At 47.4% G+C, this 22,006-nt stretch overlaps 1 protein-coding gene across 1 annotated transcript; it reads left to right on the plus strand.

Moving 5' to 3' along the window:
* The first annotated feature begins 14,148 nt into the window (after positions 1 to 14,148).
* On the plus strand, positions 14,149 to 19,862 carry TNNI2 (troponin I2, fast skeletal type). The gene is made up of 5 exons (XM_085644932.1): positions 14,149 to 15,038; positions 16,004 to 16,132; positions 16,631 to 16,720; positions 18,104 to 18,280; positions 19,478 to 19,862. Exons 2-5 carry the CDS (start codon positions 16,010 to 16,012, stop codon positions 19,571 to 19,573), a joined length of 486 nt encoding a protein of 161 aa, XP_085501058.1. The 5' UTR covers positions 14,149 to 15,038; positions 16,004 to 16,009; the 3' UTR covers positions 19,574 to 19,862.
* The last annotated feature ends 2,144 nt before the right edge of the window (positions 19,863 to 22,006 follow it).

Below are 22,006 nucleotides of genomic sequence, written 5' to 3' on the forward strand. Positions count from 1 at the left end.
CGGTCGTGGAGCAGCACCGCCATGGAAATTAATGGACTGCAGCGCGATACTGGAATCACGCTATACGCAGAAAGACAAAGTTCTGCTCAAAATTCAAACCGGATTCCTTTCAGAAACATCCACTGGAGGGCGAATACTATTTACAAGCAAGTCTACATGGCGGTAACGTTGGATGAAATACAACTCCCATGATACCTCTAAACTTTACACCAGAGCCAGCCCACCTGGGGGCAGGTAATTATTTAAATGTGGGGCTTGTCAAGAGAACGTAATCTTTGCCAGTAACCAGCCGGTCCGTGATCAAGAGGCAGGAGCCTTGAAACGCGTAGGACCTTCAAACGCTCTGAAATGAAAGCCGGTTTTTCGCAATTAAATAAAGGACCTTTTTGAAATGAAAGGGGTCCTGCTTTGTTCTTTGAGTGCAGCTCCAAGCTAGTGGCAACACATTTGGAACATTTAATACGGCCAGCCTCGGTCGTGGAGCAGCACCGCCATGGAAATTAATGGACTGCAGCGCGATACTGGAATCACGCTATACGCAGAAAGACAAAGTTCTGCTCAAAATTCAAACCGGATTCCTTTCAGAAACATCCACTGGAGGGCGAATACTATTTACAAGCAAGTCTACATGGCGGTAACGTTGGATGAAATACAACTCCCATGATACCTCTAAACTTTACACCAGAGCCAGCCCACCTGGGGGCAGGTAATTATTTAAATGTGGGGCTTGTCAAGAGAACGTAATCTTTGCCAGTAACCAGCCGGTCCGTGATCAAGAGGCAGGAGCCTTGAAACGCGTAGGACCTTCAAACGCTCTGAAATGAAAGCCGGTTTTTCGCAATTAAATAAAGGACCTTTTTGAAATGAAAGGGGTCCTGCTTTGTTCTTTGAGTGCAGCTCCAAGCTAGTGGCAACACATTTGGAACATTTAATACGGCCAGCCTCGGTCGTGGAGCAGCACCGCCATGGAAATTAATGGACTGCAGCGCGATACTGGAATCACGCTATACGCAGAAAGACAAAGTTCTGCTCAAAATTCAAACCGGATTCCTTTCAGAAACATCCACTGGAGGGCGAATACTATTTACAAGCAAGTCTACATGGCGGTAACGTTGGATGAAATACAACTCCCATGATACCTCTAAACTTTACACCAGAGCCAGCCCACCTGGGGGCAGGTAATTATTTAAATGTGGGGCTTGTCAAGAGAACGTAATCTTTGCCAGTAACCAGCCGGTCCGTGATCAAGAGGCAGGAGCCTTGAAACGCGTAGGACCTTCAAACGCTCTGAAATGAAAGCCGGTTTTTCGCAATTAAATAAAGGACCTTTTTGAAATGAAAGGGGTCCTGCTTTGTTCTTTGAGTGCAGCTCCAAGCTAGTGGCAACACATTTGGAACATTTAATACGGCCAGCCTCGGTCGTGGAGCAGCACCGCCATGGAAATTAATGGACTGCAGCGCGATACTGGAATCACGCTATACGCAGAAAGACAAAGTTCTGCTCAAAATTCAAACCGGATTCCTTTCAGAAACATCCACTGGAGGGCGAATACTATTTACAAGCAAGTCTACATGGCGGTAACGTTGGATGAAATACAACTCCCATGATACCTCTAAACTTTACACCAGAGCCAGCCCACCTGGGGGCAGGTAATTATTTAAATGTGGGGCTTGTCAAGAGAACGTAATCTTTGCCAGTAACCAGCCGGTCCGTGATCAAGAGGCAGGAGCCTTGAAACGCGTAGGACCTTCAAACGCTCTGAAATGAAAGCCGGTTTTTCGCAATTAAATAAAGGACCTTTTTGAAATGAAAGGGGTCCTGCTTTGTTCTTTGAGTGCAGCTCCAAGCTAGTGGCAACACATTTGGAACATATTTATATATATATACACATACATTTGTATTTTTTTTTTTTTTTTTTTACCACAAAGTTCAGTCGCACACATCAATCCTTATTTCTCCGGTTTTATTTCACGAACAGAGCCAGTCTGTCAACCGACGCATTTCGGCTTTGCAGCCTTTCTCACGGTATACATTTGTATATAGGATGCCCTGAGACCTAATAGGACATTTAGTCCTATTTCTATTTCGGTGCCTGTCCCGGTTTTTCGTTCTGGAAATCTTGTCACCCTACTCTGACTGAACATCCCCAGTTAAGATAAGATGGCCACGGTGGCATTATCATCATCCTCCAACTGAGCACACCCCTATGTCAGTACTATTGTACGTATGTATTACTCAAATCAGGATTGACTGAGGTATATGTTGAGAACTGTGTACATTACGCATTTCTTGTGCGTTAGTACATGATTCAGATCCTGTTGGTGCACTGTGGGTTGCGTACATGTTCCTGTATTAGTACAGTATGATGAAAATTAGGTAGATGGACCAATGCATGATGCAAGCCAGGATTTGGGTGTGTTGTGAGAGCTGGATTGATTGTCTCTGAAGTGAGATGCTGAAGGGAGTCTTCTGTTGCAGGTCAGTACACCCCAAGAGGCAAGAAGGTCAATGCTGAGGTGCATTCGCAGAGCTTCTCGGCCTCTATGCAGGGACACGAAGGGTTCAGAGGGTCAAAATATGGATTCATTGTTGGAGTCACGATTGGCTTTCTGTGCTGAAATAGCAGGGGTGCTGTAAGTTAATCGTGATATGCTTGGGAAGGGATACTTCCAGTGTAACAATAGCCCCTGCAGTGCGTAGGGGACCCCGAGCTCCAGGAGGCCCCTCCATAAATGTGCATGGGCAATGGGCCCCTAGCTTCTGAGCTCCTGACTGGGTCCAGAGCCTGGGGGGGGGGGCCTCCATGCACATTGCAGGGGGGTGCTCAATTTTCCTTGCGCCACTGGGTACCCCTGGCCGGGGTTTAAGTGGGATGAAAAAATGGGGTAGGGGGTCTCTCAAGGGGGCGTGGTCGATGTAATTAAGGCATGGTTTAAAAACACGTACTAACCATCTGTGCTTAGCATAGTGTGCCACCCCCAACTGATATTTTGCTGCTTCTGTCATTGCATCCAGGTATATAATACAAGTAACATCACACCTACAACAAGCCAGGACTATTTACTTTGTCAATGGTTGTTAGTTGCATAAGCTAATTAAGCAACAACTGTGGCTTTGTTATATAGAATATTGAAAATGCTTCAGTTCTGAAATGGACTGTGAAAGAGCTAGCAAAGAGTCTCTTTGAAGTTATAACAAAGGCAGTGAATGGTAGGGTAACCAACCGGTCGTAAATTTCACGGACCGTCTGTACTTTGGATCTCACGTCCGCTGTCTGTGATGATCCCTTTTACGGATGCCTTTTGTCCGTAATTTTGGGCATTGCAGGGAACAGCACTGTTCCCTGCATGAAGCCTCAGCTCCCTGATGGGGCCGCCTTGCACTCTTCCTCTGAGCACAAGAGCAGCTCCACCCGCCCATGTATGGGGCTGATGATTGCCACATTCAGAATGACAATGAGCCAGTCTGGGCGTTACAGCATGGGGTGGCCTCCTCCAGCCTCTGTCTAGGGCAGGGCATTCTGTCAGATGGAATAAATGTGCAAACACACCAATGCTGCTACGGAATCCAGTTCATGAAAAGAAGCTGGTGAAAGAAGTTAAAAAGAAGGGGCTAGAGTTCTTTCACAGTCTCATCATTTTAGAACTGATACATTTTCAATATTATATTCAACGAAGCCATGGTTGCTGCTTTTTTATTTTATGCAACTAACAACCATTGACAAAGCCAATAGTTCTGGCTTGTTGTATGTAGGTGTAACGTTACTTGTTGTGTTATAAATCTTGATACAATGACAGAAGAGGCAAAATACCAGTTGGGAGGTACACTATATATACGAAGCACAAATTTTTAGCTTAGGTGTTTTAAGCCACGCCCTTAATTACATCGAACACCCCCTTTGAAGATACCCCCTAGTTTTTTCATCCCACTTAAAGCCCTGGAAACAACACCATGTCACGGTCACCTCATAGCCTGGCACTGTGCATCATGCATGACTTCCACTTTTTGAGATTGCCTATGTGCAGGGGCATAGAGAACCCTCCCCCCACCCCTTGCTTTATGAACTACAGCAGGGGTGAAATTCTTGATGGGCCTCTTGTGTCTGCAACTCTGCAGACAAAGGCTCAGCTCACAACAGTGGCGTAACACAGGCCCCCGCATCTCCTGCGGTGAGGGGGCCCCGAACTGCAGGGGGCCCCCTCTGCACAGTAGTCTGGCCTGAGAGCTCCGGATTCAATCCAGAGCGGGGGCCCCTCCATGTACCTTGCAGGGGGGGGCCGCCTCAACTTTCGTTATGCCAGTGGCTCATAATTAATATGAAAAGGTGGGCGAGTGAAGGGATGGGTGGATGGCTGGATGGATTATTTAAAGGTTGAATGGATTAATGAAAGGGTAAATTAATTGATAAGAGAAAGGATGGATGGATGAGTGAGTGGAAGGATGGATGACAGAAAAGGTAAATAGATGGATGTATGGGTTGATGGGAAGATGGATAGGTAAAAGGGTGGATGGATGAGTGAAAGGATGGATGGATGAGTGAAAGGGTGGATGATGGGCGACTGAATGGGTGGATGGGCGAATGAATGGGTGGATGGATGAGTGACACGATGGATGGATTGATGAATTGATAAGTCAAAGGGTGAATGGAAGGACGGATGAGTGAAAGGGTGGATGTAAGGATGGATGAGTGAGTGAAAGGGAGGGTAGATGGACAAAAGGATGGATAGATGAGTGAAGGAGTGAAAGGATGGATGAGAGAAAGGGTGGATGGATGAGTGATAGGGTCAATGGATGGATTCATCAGTGGATGAGTAGATGGATGGGTGGGTGGATGGATGGACGGATGGCTAAGTGAAAGGGTCGATGGAGAGGGAAAGGGAGGATGGATGGCTGATTGAAAGGGTGAATGGGTAGAAGGATGAGTGACTGGGTGGATGGATGGAAGAGGAAGTGAAATGATGGCTGTATGGGTGAAAGGGTAAATGGCTGCCGCATGAATGAGTGAATGGATGGGTGGAAGAGTGGATGGATGAGTGTATGGATGGATAGGGTGAAAGGGTGGATGATGGATAATGGATGGATGAGTGAAAGGGTGTATGGAGGGATGGATGATTGAAATGATGGATGGGAGGATATATGATGGATGGAAGGATACATGATGGATAGGTTTGCAAATGGTTGAATATGTTTGGATATGGATGGGCTTACTTATATACTATTGCGCAACGCCCTTTGATGTGTCTGTACAACTTACCTTTTTCCTGAATTTTGACCTCCTGTCCTGAATTTTTGTCCTCAATTTTGACCCTTAGTCCTGAATTTTTACAGTCACTGTCCTAAATTTGCACATATGCCAGTTGGTCACCCTAGTGAAGGGTGGTGCTGCTAAGAGTTCAGATTTTTTTTTCACCCTGACGGTGAGGACAAAAATGGAGAGCCCGATAGAGAATGTCTCAGCGCCTGCTTTTTGAACTGCCCGTGCTCAGCTCCGGCTGACCCGACACACTTAAGGCCCTGCCCCTGGTTCTTCTTACTGGAACATTAGTGTACTGCGGGCAGGGTCGGATTAGTTTAAAGGGCAATCAGGCAGTGTTTGGGGGTGGGGGGCGGGCTTGTCTAATAGACCAGGGCGTGGCCCGGTTTTTTGGGGAGGTTTGTGGGTCTGTTTTATGGTCTAGTGGGCTGATTTTTACTGAACCTTCTGCAGCTAACAAATGCATGCAGCAGTCTCCCACACCTTGCAGAACACCTGCACAACGCGCCTTTACATGTTCAAAACCGCCCTATTTGCAAATGTAGGCCGTCTTTTTTAGCTATCGAATTCGCTAGTGGGGCTCTACCTTTATTTTGGCCTATTTTCTGTCCCAGTTGACTCTGACTGCGGGCCAGTATTGGGGTGCATTGGGTGATGTGCGTGTCACAAGGCTGGAGGAGCGGTGATGCTCTGAGGTGTGTGGCCGCTGTGGAATAGCTGAGCTATGTATGAGGCGCATCGCTTGAGCCCGACAGACTCCCTCGCAGTACAGATCCCGCTTGAGATGCATCACCGGAGCTGTGCGTGTCTCAGCTCTGCCCTCACTGGCTCCTTCTGTCCCCTCCAGCCCCTCCTCCGCCCTGCTTTAAGGCCCTTGCTCGGATGGCTTCGAGGGGGGGCGGGGGCGTCAGTATTTCAGGACTCCAGTCTCCATTGGCCTGAGGATTCTTCCATGCCCATAAAGAGAGGCCGGCCTCTGCTACCCTCTCGGAGGAGTCCATTTATACCCCCCCTGCCCCCCCAGCTGCCCGTGGCTCCCAGTCTCTTCAGCTTTCTCCACCAGCGTGGGCTCTTTCTCCTGGGGCGAGGTGAGCCGTGTGTGTGCAGCCAGCTCCGACTGGCACCTGAGGTCCTGCTGCGGGGTACGGGGAGGGGCGCTCGCTGAGGGCCGGTACAATATAGAGGGGCATTATTGAGAGGGCGCTACATTACTGTAGATGGGGCGCAATAAAGGTGTCTTTACAGCGCTATAGAGGGAAGGGCTCAAAGGTGTTGTAAAGCGTTATAAAAGTGAAGGAGGTATACAAGAGTTCTGCCGTGGGTAGTCATTGTAGAAGAGAGGACAGCAAAGGGAATTTGATGGGGGGAGGGGCGGGGGACACGGTATTCTGTAAGTCCCCATGAGTAAGAAGTGTTTGCATGGTCCAGATAGCTAACCAGTTTGTTGCTTCACCTACTGGCGCCTGGCGTTACCTGCCTCATTATGAATGTGTTCACAAGTAGGCTAGGCCCGCTTTAGAGATACAGAATGGCCAATACATTTAGTATTGTCAGGGCGTGGTCCTAAAAGGAGTCTGGAGAAGGGCCCCCACTACACCCCCACCCCCGCCTTTCTTTATAGAGTGGCTCTCAGAAAGGAGGTGTTCTGAGGGGGGTGGCTGGAGTCGTATGGCTCTAAAAGACTTCAAACGGAATGTGAGCGGTACAGAGCCTCGTAGAGGGGGGTCCAGGCAGAGCAGGGCTCTGTAGGGGCTTCGCAAAAAAAAGTGTACTGCGTTATTTGTGGGGCGGAGGGCTTTGACTAGACGTCGGCAGAGAAAGGGATTTCAGCTACGGGTCCAGGAACAAAGAGGCTGTATGCATGGAGAAGGAAGGTCCTGCCACGAAGTGGAGCTCAGTGCACGCGCAGAGGGGCCTCAGAGGCGGGGTGCTTACGGGAGATCTGCTTGAGTTGACTACAATGGCGGGCGCAAGGAAAACTTAGATATGTGGGTGGGCAACCATATAGAGGGGCCATATTGCCAGTGAGCGGGGTGTGGGGAGGGGGATAGGGGGAGATGTCCAGAAGGAGGGGGTGTATGACGCGGGCGTTCTCAGAGATCGGTCCTTTGTAGGGGTGTTGATCTAACCGGGCCCCTGAATGCTGTGTTTGTACAAAAATGAATTATATTACAGATGAATGGATACTTTAAAAAATGATCATATCTCCCTTATCACCTAACTACCACTCATCCATGCATCCCATCTCGTTCCCACCTTGCGTACTGCATAAGGCAACCTTACTGCATGATCAGATATGTTTTTATTTGTCTTTCTTGCACCTCTCGCCTGCGCCATTCTCTGTTTTTCCTGTTTTTCTTAGAGCATTTGTAGTCACCACCGCTTTGCTCCCTCACATACCCTGTCCTATGGCACGTCGGTTCTCATTTGAGAAGCTCCTTTCGCTGTTGTGGACATAGCGCCTCGGGCTATATCGGAAATCTTTCAAGACACACCCAAAGATTCCCAACAACATATAAGACACGTGAGTGTCATCTATAGGAGAAAAAACCGCTGGCCTCCCACTTCGAGCGGCGCTTGTGAGCCAACGCGTCAGGAACTGCCATTTGAGGTGGCTGTCAGCTGTTTGTAGCGCTTTACCCCCACCCCTCACAAAATAAATAATTATACCCTATCCACGCCAGAACTAGGCGTGGAGCAGTATTCAGGGGCGGGGCGCGGGGCAGTCAGCGTCAGGTGCCAATGTGGAGAGGCAGGTGTTTAGCTGTCGCCCTTGATCAGTGAGGGAGAGAGGCCGAGAGAAAGGCTGGGCGTTATTTCAGCCGCTCCATTTTCTCGGGGTGGTCCAAAGATGTGCCCAAGCCCCCCTCCTGACCCTCTGGGGGATTGAGACAGGTATCTGAGGCAGGGAGTCAGCTGCTGCTCCTTGGAAGGGCCTGGGTCATTTTTAGAAGCAGGCCGAGGCTCCCAGCACATTGTGAGAGGCTCGAGTTTCACCTCAGGGGCAGCAGGCCTAATCTTCCATCAAAGGGAATGGGATGCGCTGCATTCTCACCATTTTGGAAGGGCCACAGGAATTATGCGGCAGAGGAGGACTAAAATATGCGAGAGGGTTGGCTAGATTATGCAGCAAGGAAAGGCAAGTTATGGGACAAAACGCGGCACATTTTGTGATACTATGAGTTCATTATTCTGTCAAATGAAAACTCTCTGGGCAAATATTTCCCCTTATTAGTACTAGTTTAACATCCAAATACAGAAATAAGCAATTGGAAGATGACCAATGAACCTTTGCGAAGGGCTTTCCACAAAGCAGAGACATATGTCACCATGCTTTAGTAACTTTTGATCCGTTTGAGCTAGAAACTCTCTTCTTTGGTTAAAATCTGTAGATTATGCAGCAGATGACAGATTATATGGCACATACAGCAAATGCATAATTATGTGAAAAACGCCGCAGCCATAGAATCACATTATTCCAGTGGCCCTGAATTCCTGAAAACCATGCTTGTTTGACTAGCGTAATAGCACTGGTACTCTGGGAGATCTATTGTGTGGCCATTCCAGCGTCTCGCCAGGCCTCCCTGAAACCCCTTGTGTAAGGTCCCACTGTAGGCTCTTGTCGAGTACCTAACGCCCCATGAGGCTTTTTTGTCACTAGGCCTCTCTGGGGGTCTCCTGCCCTGTCCAGTATTGAACCTCTATTGAGGCTTTTCAATCAATCAGATTAGACAGGTATTCAGGGACTTTCGAAACTTCTGCAGCCCGAGGCCTCCCAGGAGTCTCCTGCCCTGTCTCTGGAGGGCAGTCAAAGACGTAGCTCTACTGGAGGCTGCAAACTTGTCCACTGGCGCCCTTAGAAGACTCTTGCTTCACAAGCCATCCTTCGGGGTCTAGTTCAATACATACCTCTCTGGACGTCTTGCTTTGCCCAGCCACAGGTCTCTCTCCTCTGTCCACTTTTCATAATCCTTTATGTGCGTAAAAAAACACTTTCCCACTCTAGTCACCACTGTCCCACTCTTATCATCACTGCCCCACTCTTATTACCACTATCCTTTCATCAATATTACTGCATAAACACCCACTGTCCCACTCTTATTACCACTGTCCCACTATTGTCACCACTGTCCCACTCTTATCAAACGCCCTGCATAAACACCCACTGCCCCATTCTTATGACCAATGTTCCACTATTATCACTACTGTCCCACTATTGTCACCACTGCCCACTCTTATCAATATTACTGCATAAACACCCACTGCCCCACTCTTATCACAAGTGTGCCACTATTGTCACCACTGCCCCACTCTTATCAAACGCCCTGCATAAACACCCACTGCCCCACTCTTATCACAAGTGTGCCACTATTGTCACCACTGTCCCACTCTTATCAAACGCCCTGCATAAACACCCACTGCCCCACTCTTATCACAAGTGTGCCACTATTGTCACCACTGTCCCACTCTTATCAAACGCCCTGCATAAACACCCACTGCCCCATTCTTATGACCAATGTTCCACTATTATCACTATTGTCACCACTGCTCACTCTTATCTATATTACTGCATAAACACCCACTGCCCCACTCTTATCACAAGTGTGCCACTATTGTCACCACTGTCCCACTCTTATCAAACGCCCTGCATAAACACCCACTGCCCCACTCTTATCACAAGTGTGCCACTATTGTCACCACTGTCCCACTCTTATCAAACGCCCTGCATAAACACCCACTGCCCCATTCTTATGACCAATGTTCCACTATTATCACTGTTGTCACCACTGCTCACTCTTATCTATATTACTGCATAAACACCCACTGCCCCACTCTTATCACAAGTGTGCCACTATTATCACCACTGTCCCACTTTTATCACCAGTGCTGCTTGAACTCCCACTGTTCTGCTGTTTTCAGTCTCTGTGCATAAACATGCTCTGCTCGTGTTGCATCGTTATTTCTTTGCACGAATCCCTCTCTTTTGTGCTCAGTGTTCTAATCTTTGTGTCCTGTGGTGCCATTCTCAGTACACACCCATCATATATCCTGTTTGAGTATTCTCTTCTCCGTTCATAAATACACCTTCTTTGCTCTCATCGCTCCCTTCTCTGTGCTTTTGTACACTTCATCATGCTCTCACCTCTCTCTCGTCTGCGCTTTGGTACACTTCATCATGCTCTCACCTCTCCCTCGTCTGTGCTTCTGTACACTTCATCATGCTCTCACCTCTCTCTCGTCTGCGCTTTGGTACACTTCATCATGCTCTCACCTCTCCCTCGTCTGTGCTTTTGTACACTTCATCATGCTCTCACCTCTCTCTCGTCTGTGCTCTGGTACACTTCATCATGCTCTCACCTCTCTCTCGTCTGTGCTTTGGTACACTTCATCATGCTCTCACCTCTCTCTCGTCTGCGCTTTGGTACACTTCATCATGCTCTCACCTCTCTCTCGTCTGTGCTTTGGTACACTTCATCATGCTCTCACCTCTCTCTCGTCTGTGCTTTTGTACACTTCATCATGCTCTCACCTCCCTCTCGTCTGTGCTTTTGTACACTTCATCATGCTCTCACCTCTCTCTCGTCTGTGCTTTTGTACGCTTCACCATGCTCTCACCTTTTTCTCGTATGTGCTTTTGTACGCTTCACCATGCTCTCACCTCTCTCGTCTGTGCTTTGGTACACTTCATCATGCTCTCACCTCTCTCTCGTCTGTGCTTTGGTACACTTCATCATGCTCTCACCTCCCTCTCGTCTGTGCTTTTGTACACTTCATCATGCTCACCTCTCTCTCGTCTGTGCTTTGGTACACTTCATCATGCTCTCACCTCTCTCTCGTCTGCGCTTTGGTACACTTCATCATGCTCTCACCTCTCTCTCGTCTGTGCTTTGGTACACTTCATCATGCTCTCACCTCTCTCTCGTCTGTGCTTTCGTACACTTCATCATGCTCTCACCTCCCTCTCGTCTGTGCTTTTGTACACTTCATCATGCTCTCACCTCTCTCTCGTCTGTGCTTTTGTATGCTTCACCATGCTCTCACCTCTTTCTCGTCTGTGCTTTTGTACGCTTCACCATGCTCTCACCTCTCTCGTCTGTGCTTTTGTACACTTCATCATGCTCTCACCTCTTTCTCATCTGTGCTTTTGTACGCTTCACCATGCTCTCACCTCTCTCGTCTGTGCTTTTGTACACTTCATCATGCTCTCACCTCTCTCTCGTCTGTGCTTTTGTACACTTCATCATGCTCTCACCTCCCTCTCGTCTGTGCTTTTGTACACTTCATCATGCTCTCACCTCTCTCTCGTCTGTGCTTTTGTACACTTCATCATGCTCTCACCTCTCTCTCGTCTGTGCTTTTGTACACTTCATCATGCTCTCACCTCCCTCTCGTCTGTGCTTTTGTACACTTCATCATGCTCTCACCTCTCTCTCGTCTGTGCTTTTGTACGCTTCACCATGCTCTCACCTCTTTCTCGTCTGTGCTTTTGTACGCTTCACCCTGCTCTCACCGCTCTCTTCTCTGTACACTTGATCATGCTCTCACCTCTTTCTCGTCTGTGCTTCTGTACATTTCATCATACGCTCACCGCTCTCTTCTCTGTACACTTGATCATGCTCTCACTGCTCTCTTCACACTGATATTGTACATTTCAGCATGCTCTCACTGCTCTCTTCTCTGTACTTTTGCACACTTCATCGTGCTCTCACTGCTCTCTTCCCAGTGCTATTGTACAATTCAGCATGCTCTCACGGCTCCCTTCTCGGTGCTTTTGTACACTTCATGCTCTGCTCTCACGGCTCCCTTCTCGGTGCTTTTGTACACTTCATGCTCTGCTCTCACTGCTCTCTTCTCCATACTTTTGCACACTTCATCATGCTCTCACTGCTCTCTTCCCAGTGCTATTGTACGCTTCACCATGCTCTCACCTCTCTCGTCTGCGCTTTTGTACACTTCATCATGCTCTCACCTCTCTCTCGTCTGTGCTTCTGTACACTTCATCATACGCTCACCGCTCTCTTCTCTGTACACTTGATCATGCTCTCACCGCTCTCTTCACACTGATATTGTACATTTCAGCATGCTCTCACTGCTTCCTTCTACGTACTTTTGCACACTTCACCATGCTCTCACTGCTCTCTTCACACTGATATTGTACATTTCAGCATGCTCTCACTGCTCTCTTCTCTGAACTTTTGCACACTTCATCATGCTCTCACTGCTCTCTTCCCAGTGCTATTGTACAATTCAGCATGCTCTCACGGCTCCCTTCTCGGTGCTTTTGTTCACTTCATGCTCTGCTCTCACTGCTCTCTTCTCTGTACTTTTGCACACTTCATCATGCTCTAACTGCTCTCTTCCCAGTGCTATTGTACGCTTCACCATGCTCTCACCTCTCTCTCTTCTCTGTTTTTGTACACTTCATCATGCTCTCGCCTCTCTCTCTTCTCTGTTTTTGTACACTTCATCATGCTCTCGCCTCTCTCTCGTCTGTGCTTTTGTACACTTCATCATGCTCTCACTGCTCTCTTCTTTGTGCTTTTGTACACTTCATCATGCTCTCACTGCTCTCTTCTTTGTGCTTTTGTACACTTCATCATGCTCTGACTGCTGTCTTCTCTGTACTGTTGCACACCTAATCATGCTCTCACCACTCTCTTCGCAGTTCATGTGCTTCCTCAAATCTGGTCTTACAAGTTTCTTCTTTTTTTCTTGCAGGTTCTAGATCAAAGAAGTCAAGATGGGTGAAGAGTAAGTGTCTTTCGCCTCCTGTTTCATTAAGGAAGTCACGTGTTCTGTGGTGTGCTAGCCTCTTCCGGCTGCGAAAGACAAGCGCGGGCTCTTGCAAGCGTCAGGCTCTACCTCTGCAGGCGGGATGCCTCAGAGCCTTGTGCAGGCAGTGTACTGTCTATCCTATGCCTCAGTCGCCTGTGCAGACAGAAGGCCAAGAAACTAGAAGGCTGTGCAATCAGAAGGCACTGTATCCTGGCAAATGGAGGCCTTTGAGGGCAAAAGACCCACTCACTGTGTAGGGAGTTGGAGGCCTGTGCAGGCAGAAGGCTGTCACGTCTAGGTCTTGGAGGCCTATGCAGGCAGAATGGTGTCTTCTACGGGCCTCAGAGCCTTGTGTAGACAGAAGCCTGCTGCTCCTACACCTCAGAGACCAATGAAGGTTGTAGAGTGCCCCTCCCAGGCTTTAGAGGCTGGCATAGATTGAAAGCTGTCTGTTGTAACTCAGAACTCTGCAGGCAAAGGGTTGTCTTTTATACGGTTCAAGTGCGACCTGTGCAGTTTGAAACCCATCTCTGATGGGTGGCACGCTCTGCTGCTGCAGATATGTCATTCACAGGGCTCAAGCTCTGACTGTAGACAGGTAACCGCTTTGCAGAGGGAGCTGTCTGTATTTAAGTAGTGCATGAGCCTACACAGCTCAGTACGCTGCTACTAAGAGAAAAGAGGAATCACATCTCACAGTCTTGGTTTGGTGTCGAGGTCCTCGGGATGATGTGATTTTATGTTGCCTAGTCCATCTCTATGAGTTGCACATACAGGAGCCAGCAGGCATACCTTACGAGGCAGGCCAGAGCGGCCCTACGGTTACCCTCTGGATGACAAAGTTTAATTTCCTGCGTGAGAAACTCCACTAAACACTGTCCTGCAGGGAGCCCAGTGCCCAATGATTCGGCACTGGCTGCAGTGTATACCTGGATCTTATGCATGTGATCAGACACATATGTTTGGCTTCAGTGTCTATCTGGAGTTTCTGCAAATGATCAGGCGTAGAGCCTCAGCTAATAGACAAGCTGGGGATGAGGAAGATTGGTTGAATTTTGGGCAGGTTGACGCCCAAATGAAGATGATACATACAGGTTTTCGGTGGGCTAGAGGATTTGTGGCAGGAGCTGTAAATGTTTTAGGGGGTTGAATGAGTATTGGAGGTGGTTGGTTGGGTTAGCAGATGGTGATTGTGTGATTGTGATTGGGGCCTACATCATATTTGTTGCAACAGCTCAATGCGGCTCTTTACTCGAGGTATCTGTGCCCATAACCTTCATCTTGTTGCATTCAACCCTATGTACAGCGCTCTGATACCCCTGGGTCATGTGTACGCTTTATAAAACACTATAAATAAATAAATCTGGTTCAATTCCTGTCTCAGTCAGCCAGGTTTCGGTGCACACTTGTGTATTTTTCTGATGTATGGATGCTGCGTTGGGTTTCAATGTGGGGTGGAGGATATGTGCAATCAACTAAACATATGTTGAAGATGATAAAGTTGATGATGATAAAGTGATACCCTTTTCTTTCTCTTTCTCTCCCTTTTCTCCTTATGTTCTTCCATGCAGCGATGATGTAAGTCTTCCTTATTTCTTGTCATCTGAGTGTTGTTTGTGAGGCACCTTAACTCCTTCAAATGATCTTAAGTTCTAGTTCGGCATGAACATGCACATCTGGGTGATGCCTCCATTGCCCCCTGCATGTATCTCAATCACCTATGGTGGTGTCCCACAGCAGCGCTTGGGACCTCCAAGTGCAGCTTGCCTTGTTCTTGTTGGAGTTGTGAAAGATCTGATGCAGGGAAGCTCTTCGGAGAGTGACGGCGTTGTTCTCCCTTTGCCATCAGGAAATTCTGGGGGTCAAACTCTGACTAGCTGGCCGGGGTGTGTTATGGGTAACATGGGCCTCTCTCCACTGCGCTTCCTTTAATCTGTGTTTTTATTTCTCTTTTTCAATCTGCAGAAGAAGCCCAAGATCTCCAACCAGCGCAAGCAGCATCTTAAGGTGAGTTAGATCCAATGGAGAGTTTCACTCCAACGCCAGTTCGTCTACTGTTCACTCTACCACCAGGGCAACCATAGCATCCCAAGAGCCAGAACCCCTCCAGCTTTTTCATCAGTATCATTTGTACAGCAAGCCACACATGCAGCACCCCCCAAATTTAGCACCTATGTACAACATGCCACATTGCATCAACTACACCCACCACAGCCGCAGCACCACACAACTTGTATCAGTGCAATCAGCGTTCCTTCAACATCAACCAGGAGCTGGTTTATTGCATATCGACAGTCAGCAGATCGACTACACCACCTACAGCCAGCACGTCTGCTACACCCTTCAGCCAGCACCTCAGCTGCATCCACCACAGCCAGCACTCCCACAGCATCTCTAGCACAAGTGTCCCTAAATTCTCTCCCATGGCCAGCAATCCTACAGCATCCCCGCAGTCAGCTCTCATGCAGTACCAGCAATAATGAGTACCCCAACAGCATTTGTGAGGCCCTTCCTGCATTCCTCACAGCCATCCTTACGATATAATCCTACTATTCCAGCGTGCCTATAGCATTCATCAGAGCCACAGCTAATACTGGATCCCCCGAAGAGTCAATACACCTACAGCAACCCCCACAGCCAATGCTCCTACTGCATTCAAAGTCTGCCCTCCTAATGCTCCCCTCTACTACCCACCACTCTGCACCCCCCAGTGTCAATGCCCCTACTGCATCCCCCAGAGCCGGTAACCATACTGCATCCAGACACAGTCTGCACGCCTAATGTTCCCCTGCACACCCACAACCCCTACTGCTTCACTCCTCACTCTGGTTACCAAAGCCCCTAAATACCCCCACAAAGGGGGCTCCTTCTACATCCCAAAAGCCGGGATCCCTAAATCTTGTATCTCAATCACCACACTTGTCCAGCAACCCATTCCTGACTCCTAATATAGCTTCTTGTCTGCTTCACAGAGTTTGATGCTGCAAGTCGCTAAGACTGCTCTAGAGAAAGAAGAACAAGACATCGCTGCTGAAAAGGAGAGGTACCTGGCAGAGCACTGCCCACCCCTGAGCTTGCCAGGCTCCCTCCAAGATCTGCAGGTTAGTTAAGTCTGTCAAAGCCTCCGACGTAGAACTACTGTAGACTGAGTGCAACAGCAAGAAGTCAAGACCTCTACCAGCAGATCTGGCCTCTTCAGTGCACTGATCTATGGGCGCCTGTCCGGGTTTACTGGCAGAGAGGTCTACCACTGTACTCTGTGTACTGCACCAACTACCAGGGATGCTTTCAGCCATTTTCCGTATGTCTATGGTAGTTTGTAAAGCAACACATGGTTAGGCCATAGAGATGTATGATGTCTCCAATTTTTGCAGAAATTGGGTTGATGGAACCTTGACTCCTAAATGCTGGGAAGACTTGCATTTGGGTGAACTTGTTGATCCCTTGGGTCAGGTGTCAATGAGGGCTGGGGTGGAGGAAGAAGACGGTCAAGTTCCGTGGATGACAGAGACTTCCGTGACACAATGTGGATTAGGTTGAATGTTGAGTTGAGGACATTTGTCTCAGCTAATCTGAGGTTTATGGCTTTTTTCTTACAGGAATATTGCAAAAAGTTACACGCCAAGATAGATGTGGTGGATGAAGAAAGATACGACATGGAACAGAAGGTTGGGAAGAGCAGCAAAGAGGTAATTTCTACATTCTCAAGCTCTTCTCATCAATCAAGGGGATCATTCGCTATTGCTGCTCTCATATCTAGGCTACCCCATCCCTATTGACCTGCCCCTATACTATCTGTTATACTCCCAGCAAGAAAATCCTATCTTCACTATGCTTTTGTCCATGCAATACCCACAACCCCGTGTTTCCAAGCAGATTATGCCCCCTGAACTGTGCTTCATTACAAACTGTCCCACCCATTGCCTATTTGTTCAGCCACAGTACTTAACTATTCCCCACATTGGTTATGTTTCCGGTCTGGACTGGACTGGCCTGATGGGAAGGGTAGTTTGGGTGCTCCCACCCAAACTACCCTTCCCATCAGCTTCCATCCAGAATATACCCACAGATTATGCTTGTCTACACCCTGTGATCCTGGGACTGTGCTTCCACACAGACTGTGCTCCTCAACAAACCTTTTTTTGACCAACTATGCAGGCCGGAGGGCAGGCCAGCAGGTTGAGGAGCCGGGGGGCAAGGGGGGTTGGTTAAACAAGGTGAGGAGAGCCATAGGGCGGATTGGGGCAGAGGATTCCACATTTGAAAGGGGATTCCAGTTAAAAAATATATTGCAAGGTCGACGGGGCTGGTTTTCAGGTTGCTGTGTGGAATATAGTTTTACTGACTTGAAGAAAGTTGTTTAATGGGTTGGGAATAGTGGCTTGTAGGGTTGAAAGGGGCTTATTGGCTTGAAAAGAATGGTTCTCATGTCTGAGAAGGTTTTTCTGTGCTGATGAGACTCGTTTCCTAGTTGAAAGACAGCCATTTGTTGGGTTGAGGACATGGTTTTACCGGCTTGAAAAGAGGAGCCAAATGTGTTGACAATGGGGATGTGCCAGGTTTCCTGCAGTGACAATAATGCTTTTCTGGTTAAGGAGAGGGTTTCTATAAGTTGAGGGAAGTGAGTTAGAGGGTGGTTTGCTAGGTTTTAAGGGGTTTATCAGTTGATTACCACCTATTTATGGGGAGTGCATTCTGAGTGTGAGAAGGCACCGGCTGGGTGAAAAGGTGAAGCACTCACTAAGTACATTGTGCAAAGATACCCTGTTTTAACCCCTTCAGTGCCCATGACGAGATAGTCTCGTCATGGAGCGCGGTTGCGCTGTGCCCATGACGAGAATATCTCGTTATGAACCCCGCCTGCTAATTCAACGCCCGGCACAGGGCGTGGAAAGGGCGGGGCACTGAAGAGGTTAATGGTTGGTGTTATGCCTCTGTTGATAGGGAGTTACACAGATTTTGACGATACTAAGTGCCTTTTTTGCTTAGGCACTCGGATAGTCTACATGCAAAGGTGTACCCCTAACTTTCTCTGACATGTTCCTTTCTGACCTTCTTTCCTCCTCTTTCAGCTGGAAGATTTGAACCAGAAGATCTTTGACCTGAGAGGCAAGTTCAAGAGGCCACCACTGAAGAGAGTGCGCATGTCTGCTGATGCCATGCTGCGCGCTCTGCTGGGCTCCAAACACAAGGTCAACATGGAGCTCCGTGCCAACCTGAAGCAGGTCAAGAAAGAAGACACAGATAAGGTACGAAACCAGTCATTTGTCTTAGCATGGTCCTGAAAATCTAAAAACACTGTTCTACCTTTCTGCAGAGTTCACCTCTAGGTGTCTTGTCCACCAGAAAAGTCACTCCATGCCTTGGTAGCAGTTTGTCACGTGTGTCCTTCTAGCTTTACAGATTTCTAACTCCATGACACTTCATGTCTTGTTGGTTTGGGAGTAAAGAGAGCCCTAACTGGGCTCCACAAGGCCACTCATATCTCCTGTGCCCTAGCACCGCTGCAGGATTGGCAATTATGCCCTGACTTCTTGTATTGCTAAGTATTGCTCTGTGGCCTCTTAGCTCTACGTCGCTGTGCGCCCTATTAGCTCATTGGCCTACTTTTTCCGGCTAGCTCTATGCCATTCTGTTTCCTGCGAACTCCATGTCATTTCAACTCCTGCTGGCTTTGTCAGCATCTGCCCTGCCAGCTCAGTGGCACTCCTTGTCCTGCTAGCTCCTTGTCACTCGTTTTCTGCTAACCATATGTCACTGCTTTATCAAAACTCGAAGACATTGCATTGCCAAGTAATTATGTGTCCGCTAACTTTATGTAGCTCCATATTACTCCTTGTCCTTCTAGCTCATTGTCACACAGATATACTTATTTTAGATCACTTCATGTCCTGCTGGCTCAGACTTGCCAGTTCTGTCACTCTGTGTTTTGCTAGCTTTAAGTCACTTAATGTCCTGCTAGTTTATTGTCGTTCTTAGTCTTCCTATCTCTGTGTCAGTGTTTCTGCTAGTTCCATGTCACTTCATGCCTTGCTATCTCTATGTCTTTCTGTCTAGGTCAGACTGCGATAAAAACACATAACTCAGGGCAACAAAATAAGTGTCCCTCATTAGCGAAGCATATAGCAAAAAAAATTGTAATATCAACAGAGTAACCGGCCCACCTGTCCATAAAACAGTCCCACAACTGCTAAAACAACCAGCACGCGCACACACCCACTGATGTGTCAGCCCAGCCCACCAGGCACTGCCTTATTGCCCTATGGGCCAGTCCGAGCCTGCTTTCTGTGCTCTGTAAGCTCAGTGTCACGTTTTGTTTTGCTGTGTCATTCTGTTCCCTGCTAGCTCTACGCCACGTCGCTCTCACTCTGTCCTTTCGTTCTTCTCTCACTGCTCTATCTAGGCCCCATTAAGTGTGACTCTCTTTTCTCTTCTCTCCCCTCCAGGAGAAGGATCTGCGTGACGTCGGAGACTGGCGTAAGAATATTGAAGAGAAGTCCGGCATGGAAGGCAGGAAGAAGATGTTCGAGTCCGAGGCCTAAGTTTGCGCCTTCTCCCCTTCCTTCATGTATTTATTATTACAGTCTTACGTCCCCCTCTTGACCCCGCCCCCTTCAGCTGTGCTCTCCAGAGGCCCCACGCTGTGCCCTGTCTGTCCACCAACCAGTGGGGGCGACCTCATGTCTTACTGGGCCTTTGGAGACACAGAGCAACCCTGGAGCTTGAAAGAACTCTTGCCCGATGAAACGATGTCGTTTTATAGGATAGTGTTGTTTCAAAGTGAACTTTAACGGTGTAAATAAAGCTTGGACAGCACGGTTACATTTTTAAGCCTTGGTTACTTCCTGGAGACTGTCTTGTTTTCTCTTTTCACGTCGTCTGTCCTACTGTCTTGTTCCTTGTCTCTTTAAGACCTTCTTTACAAGCAGCTTGGTCTTTGGTGTGATATTTACTCCACCTGATAAAATTTGGCTCTGCCAAGTGAAAATGTATGGAGTGCAATGCATACCACCCAATTACGAGTTTTGGGGGAATAACATGCAGAATTTGTTGCTTACAACACCAAAATCTGCACGTTGTGGTAAATACCAGGAATTTCCCTGCAATAAATATCTTAATTGAGATATTTTCGGTATCAGCAGTTATTGCAATTAACAGGCGGCTTATAATGAGGACCAAGTCCTTTTCTTTTACTCTCTTGCTCCTCTTCCCTTCTTTTCCGTTATTATTTGTTGCCAAAGTGAGTCAGCTGAGCTAGATACATGTTTCCCTATTATAAAATCTTTTTCTGTCTTACATTTGTTATTTAGAACACTTTGTTTTGCATTTTTTGTGATTGCTGGAGTCCAGAAATGTCAAGCCATCCCTTTGTGAGGTCCCAGGGCATTTAGCTGACATTGCGTTGCTTTGTTGTACTTCTCATTTTACTTTTCCTGTCACAAATGCAGGGCAAGAAATACTAAAAGTGGGAGAAATAAATGCTTCTGCCCATCCGAGGTACCTCAGTTTTTATCATGTAGTCTCTAGCTGAATTCAGGGATCCCAAGTTGCACTCTATCGTGGTTGAAGATGTGACATTGCCTCCAGTTAGTGCGATAATATCAAATTGTGTAATGCTTCTTATATATATTCTTTGTAGCCCTTCAATGAGCGCACACTAAGCTGCCAGTATTATGATATGCAGAGTTTTGGTATTAATAAAAAAGAAATACATTTGATTCCAGGGCAGCACAGGAAGAAGGCACGTCTTAACTAAATGTGTCTGAGTTGGAACATCTTGGGGGATGTGAGCCTCACCTTCTCACACTCATAAGCATTGTCATTTCCCATGTTGGGAGATCATTCCAGAATCTGGGATGTACCAATGTGACCTGACTTCACAATTGACGTCAACGATAAGTGTGAAAAACTAGGTCTCAAACCAACCTGATGATAACAAGTTCAAGGAGCGTGAGTGCTCCGATTGGTCTCTTGGCGCTAGACTGTGAGGAATGAATCGCATGATCATGCAGGCGATTTACAAGGAATACAAAAGGCCTCTTAGAAAAGGCAGCTTTAAAGTGCTTGGCAGAAGCAGAGTTGATTTTGATGTGATCTGTGATCACGCATGCTGGGGAAAGGTTAGCATGAACACATATGGTTTCCCGTAAAATAGAATCTCAAAAATTTAACTGGAGCACAATTTGAGAGGCAAAGAGCATTGTGAGAGGAATAATGGTTTTGTAGCTCCCTCCCAAATTATAAAATCAAGAAATTACATATTTTATTTGAGCTGTTCTGGGTAGTGCATGTTATGTGATTCGATATATTGAGTGTGGGTCAGAGGGAAAGTGCTTTAGCCCGGAATCCAACACAGCCAAGGAATGGCCGCCATCTTGTATTTTTCTAACGATGGCTATAGAATGCAGTAGCTGGTATATGAAAAAGGTCCAGGAATCAGATCAAAGTTTTTTATGACGATCATATGTAATTTTATCAATTTAAGGGAAGATTGCTGTCAAAATGTTAATTGCACAGGTTATTAACCAAGGGTGGAGAATTGTTTGTGTTTTTTGGAAGACAAGTTGTCTGCTTACTTTAATATGCCAATAATCACTCATGGAACGTGGCTGGCAGGATGGGGGCTGGTGCGAAGTGTTCCTTATGTAAAAAATGTAAATATCTCAGATGTTTCTGAAATATCGGAACCCATGCAAACTAACTTGAATTAAGTTGAATAACTCATGCAAAAACGCACTGATGATTGCATCTGAAATATGTTCGAGTGCACTTTCTGTGGGTTTCTTTTTCCAAGAAGTTGGCAAAAATGTCTATTGTTTTTAGGAGTATTATTTGTTGTTGAGAGAGTTGTTACAAAACGTGCCATGAATCACTGACAAATGTTTCGCTCTCCCCAAGGCTGACCGCAAAAATGGATCTATGCTTTAAACCTGGTCTTCCATGCGCTCTGTGGAATCAAGGTGCCTGCTGGGCTT

Source organism: Triturus cristatus, chromosome 3_1 (assembly GCF_964204655.1).
Source record: "Triturus cristatus chromosome 3_1, aTriCri1.1, whole genome shotgun sequence".
Classification (NCBI taxonomy): Eukaryota; Metazoa; Chordata; class Amphibia; order Caudata; family Salamandridae; genus Triturus; species Triturus cristatus.

Coding starts and splice junctions, on each gene's coding strand:
- TNNI2 (XM_085644932.1), top strand. CDS start 16,010: ATGCTGCAAGTCGCTAAGACTGCTCTAGAGAAAGAAGAACAAGACATC. Junction 16,133..16,630: donor GCTCCCTCCAAGATCTGCAG/GTTAGTTAAGTC, acceptor TTTTTCTTACAG/GAATATTGCAAAAAGTTACA. Junction 16,721..18,103: donor TTGGGAAGAGCAGCAAAGAG/GTAATTTCTACA, acceptor CTCCTCTTTCAG/CTGGAAGATTTGAACCAGAA.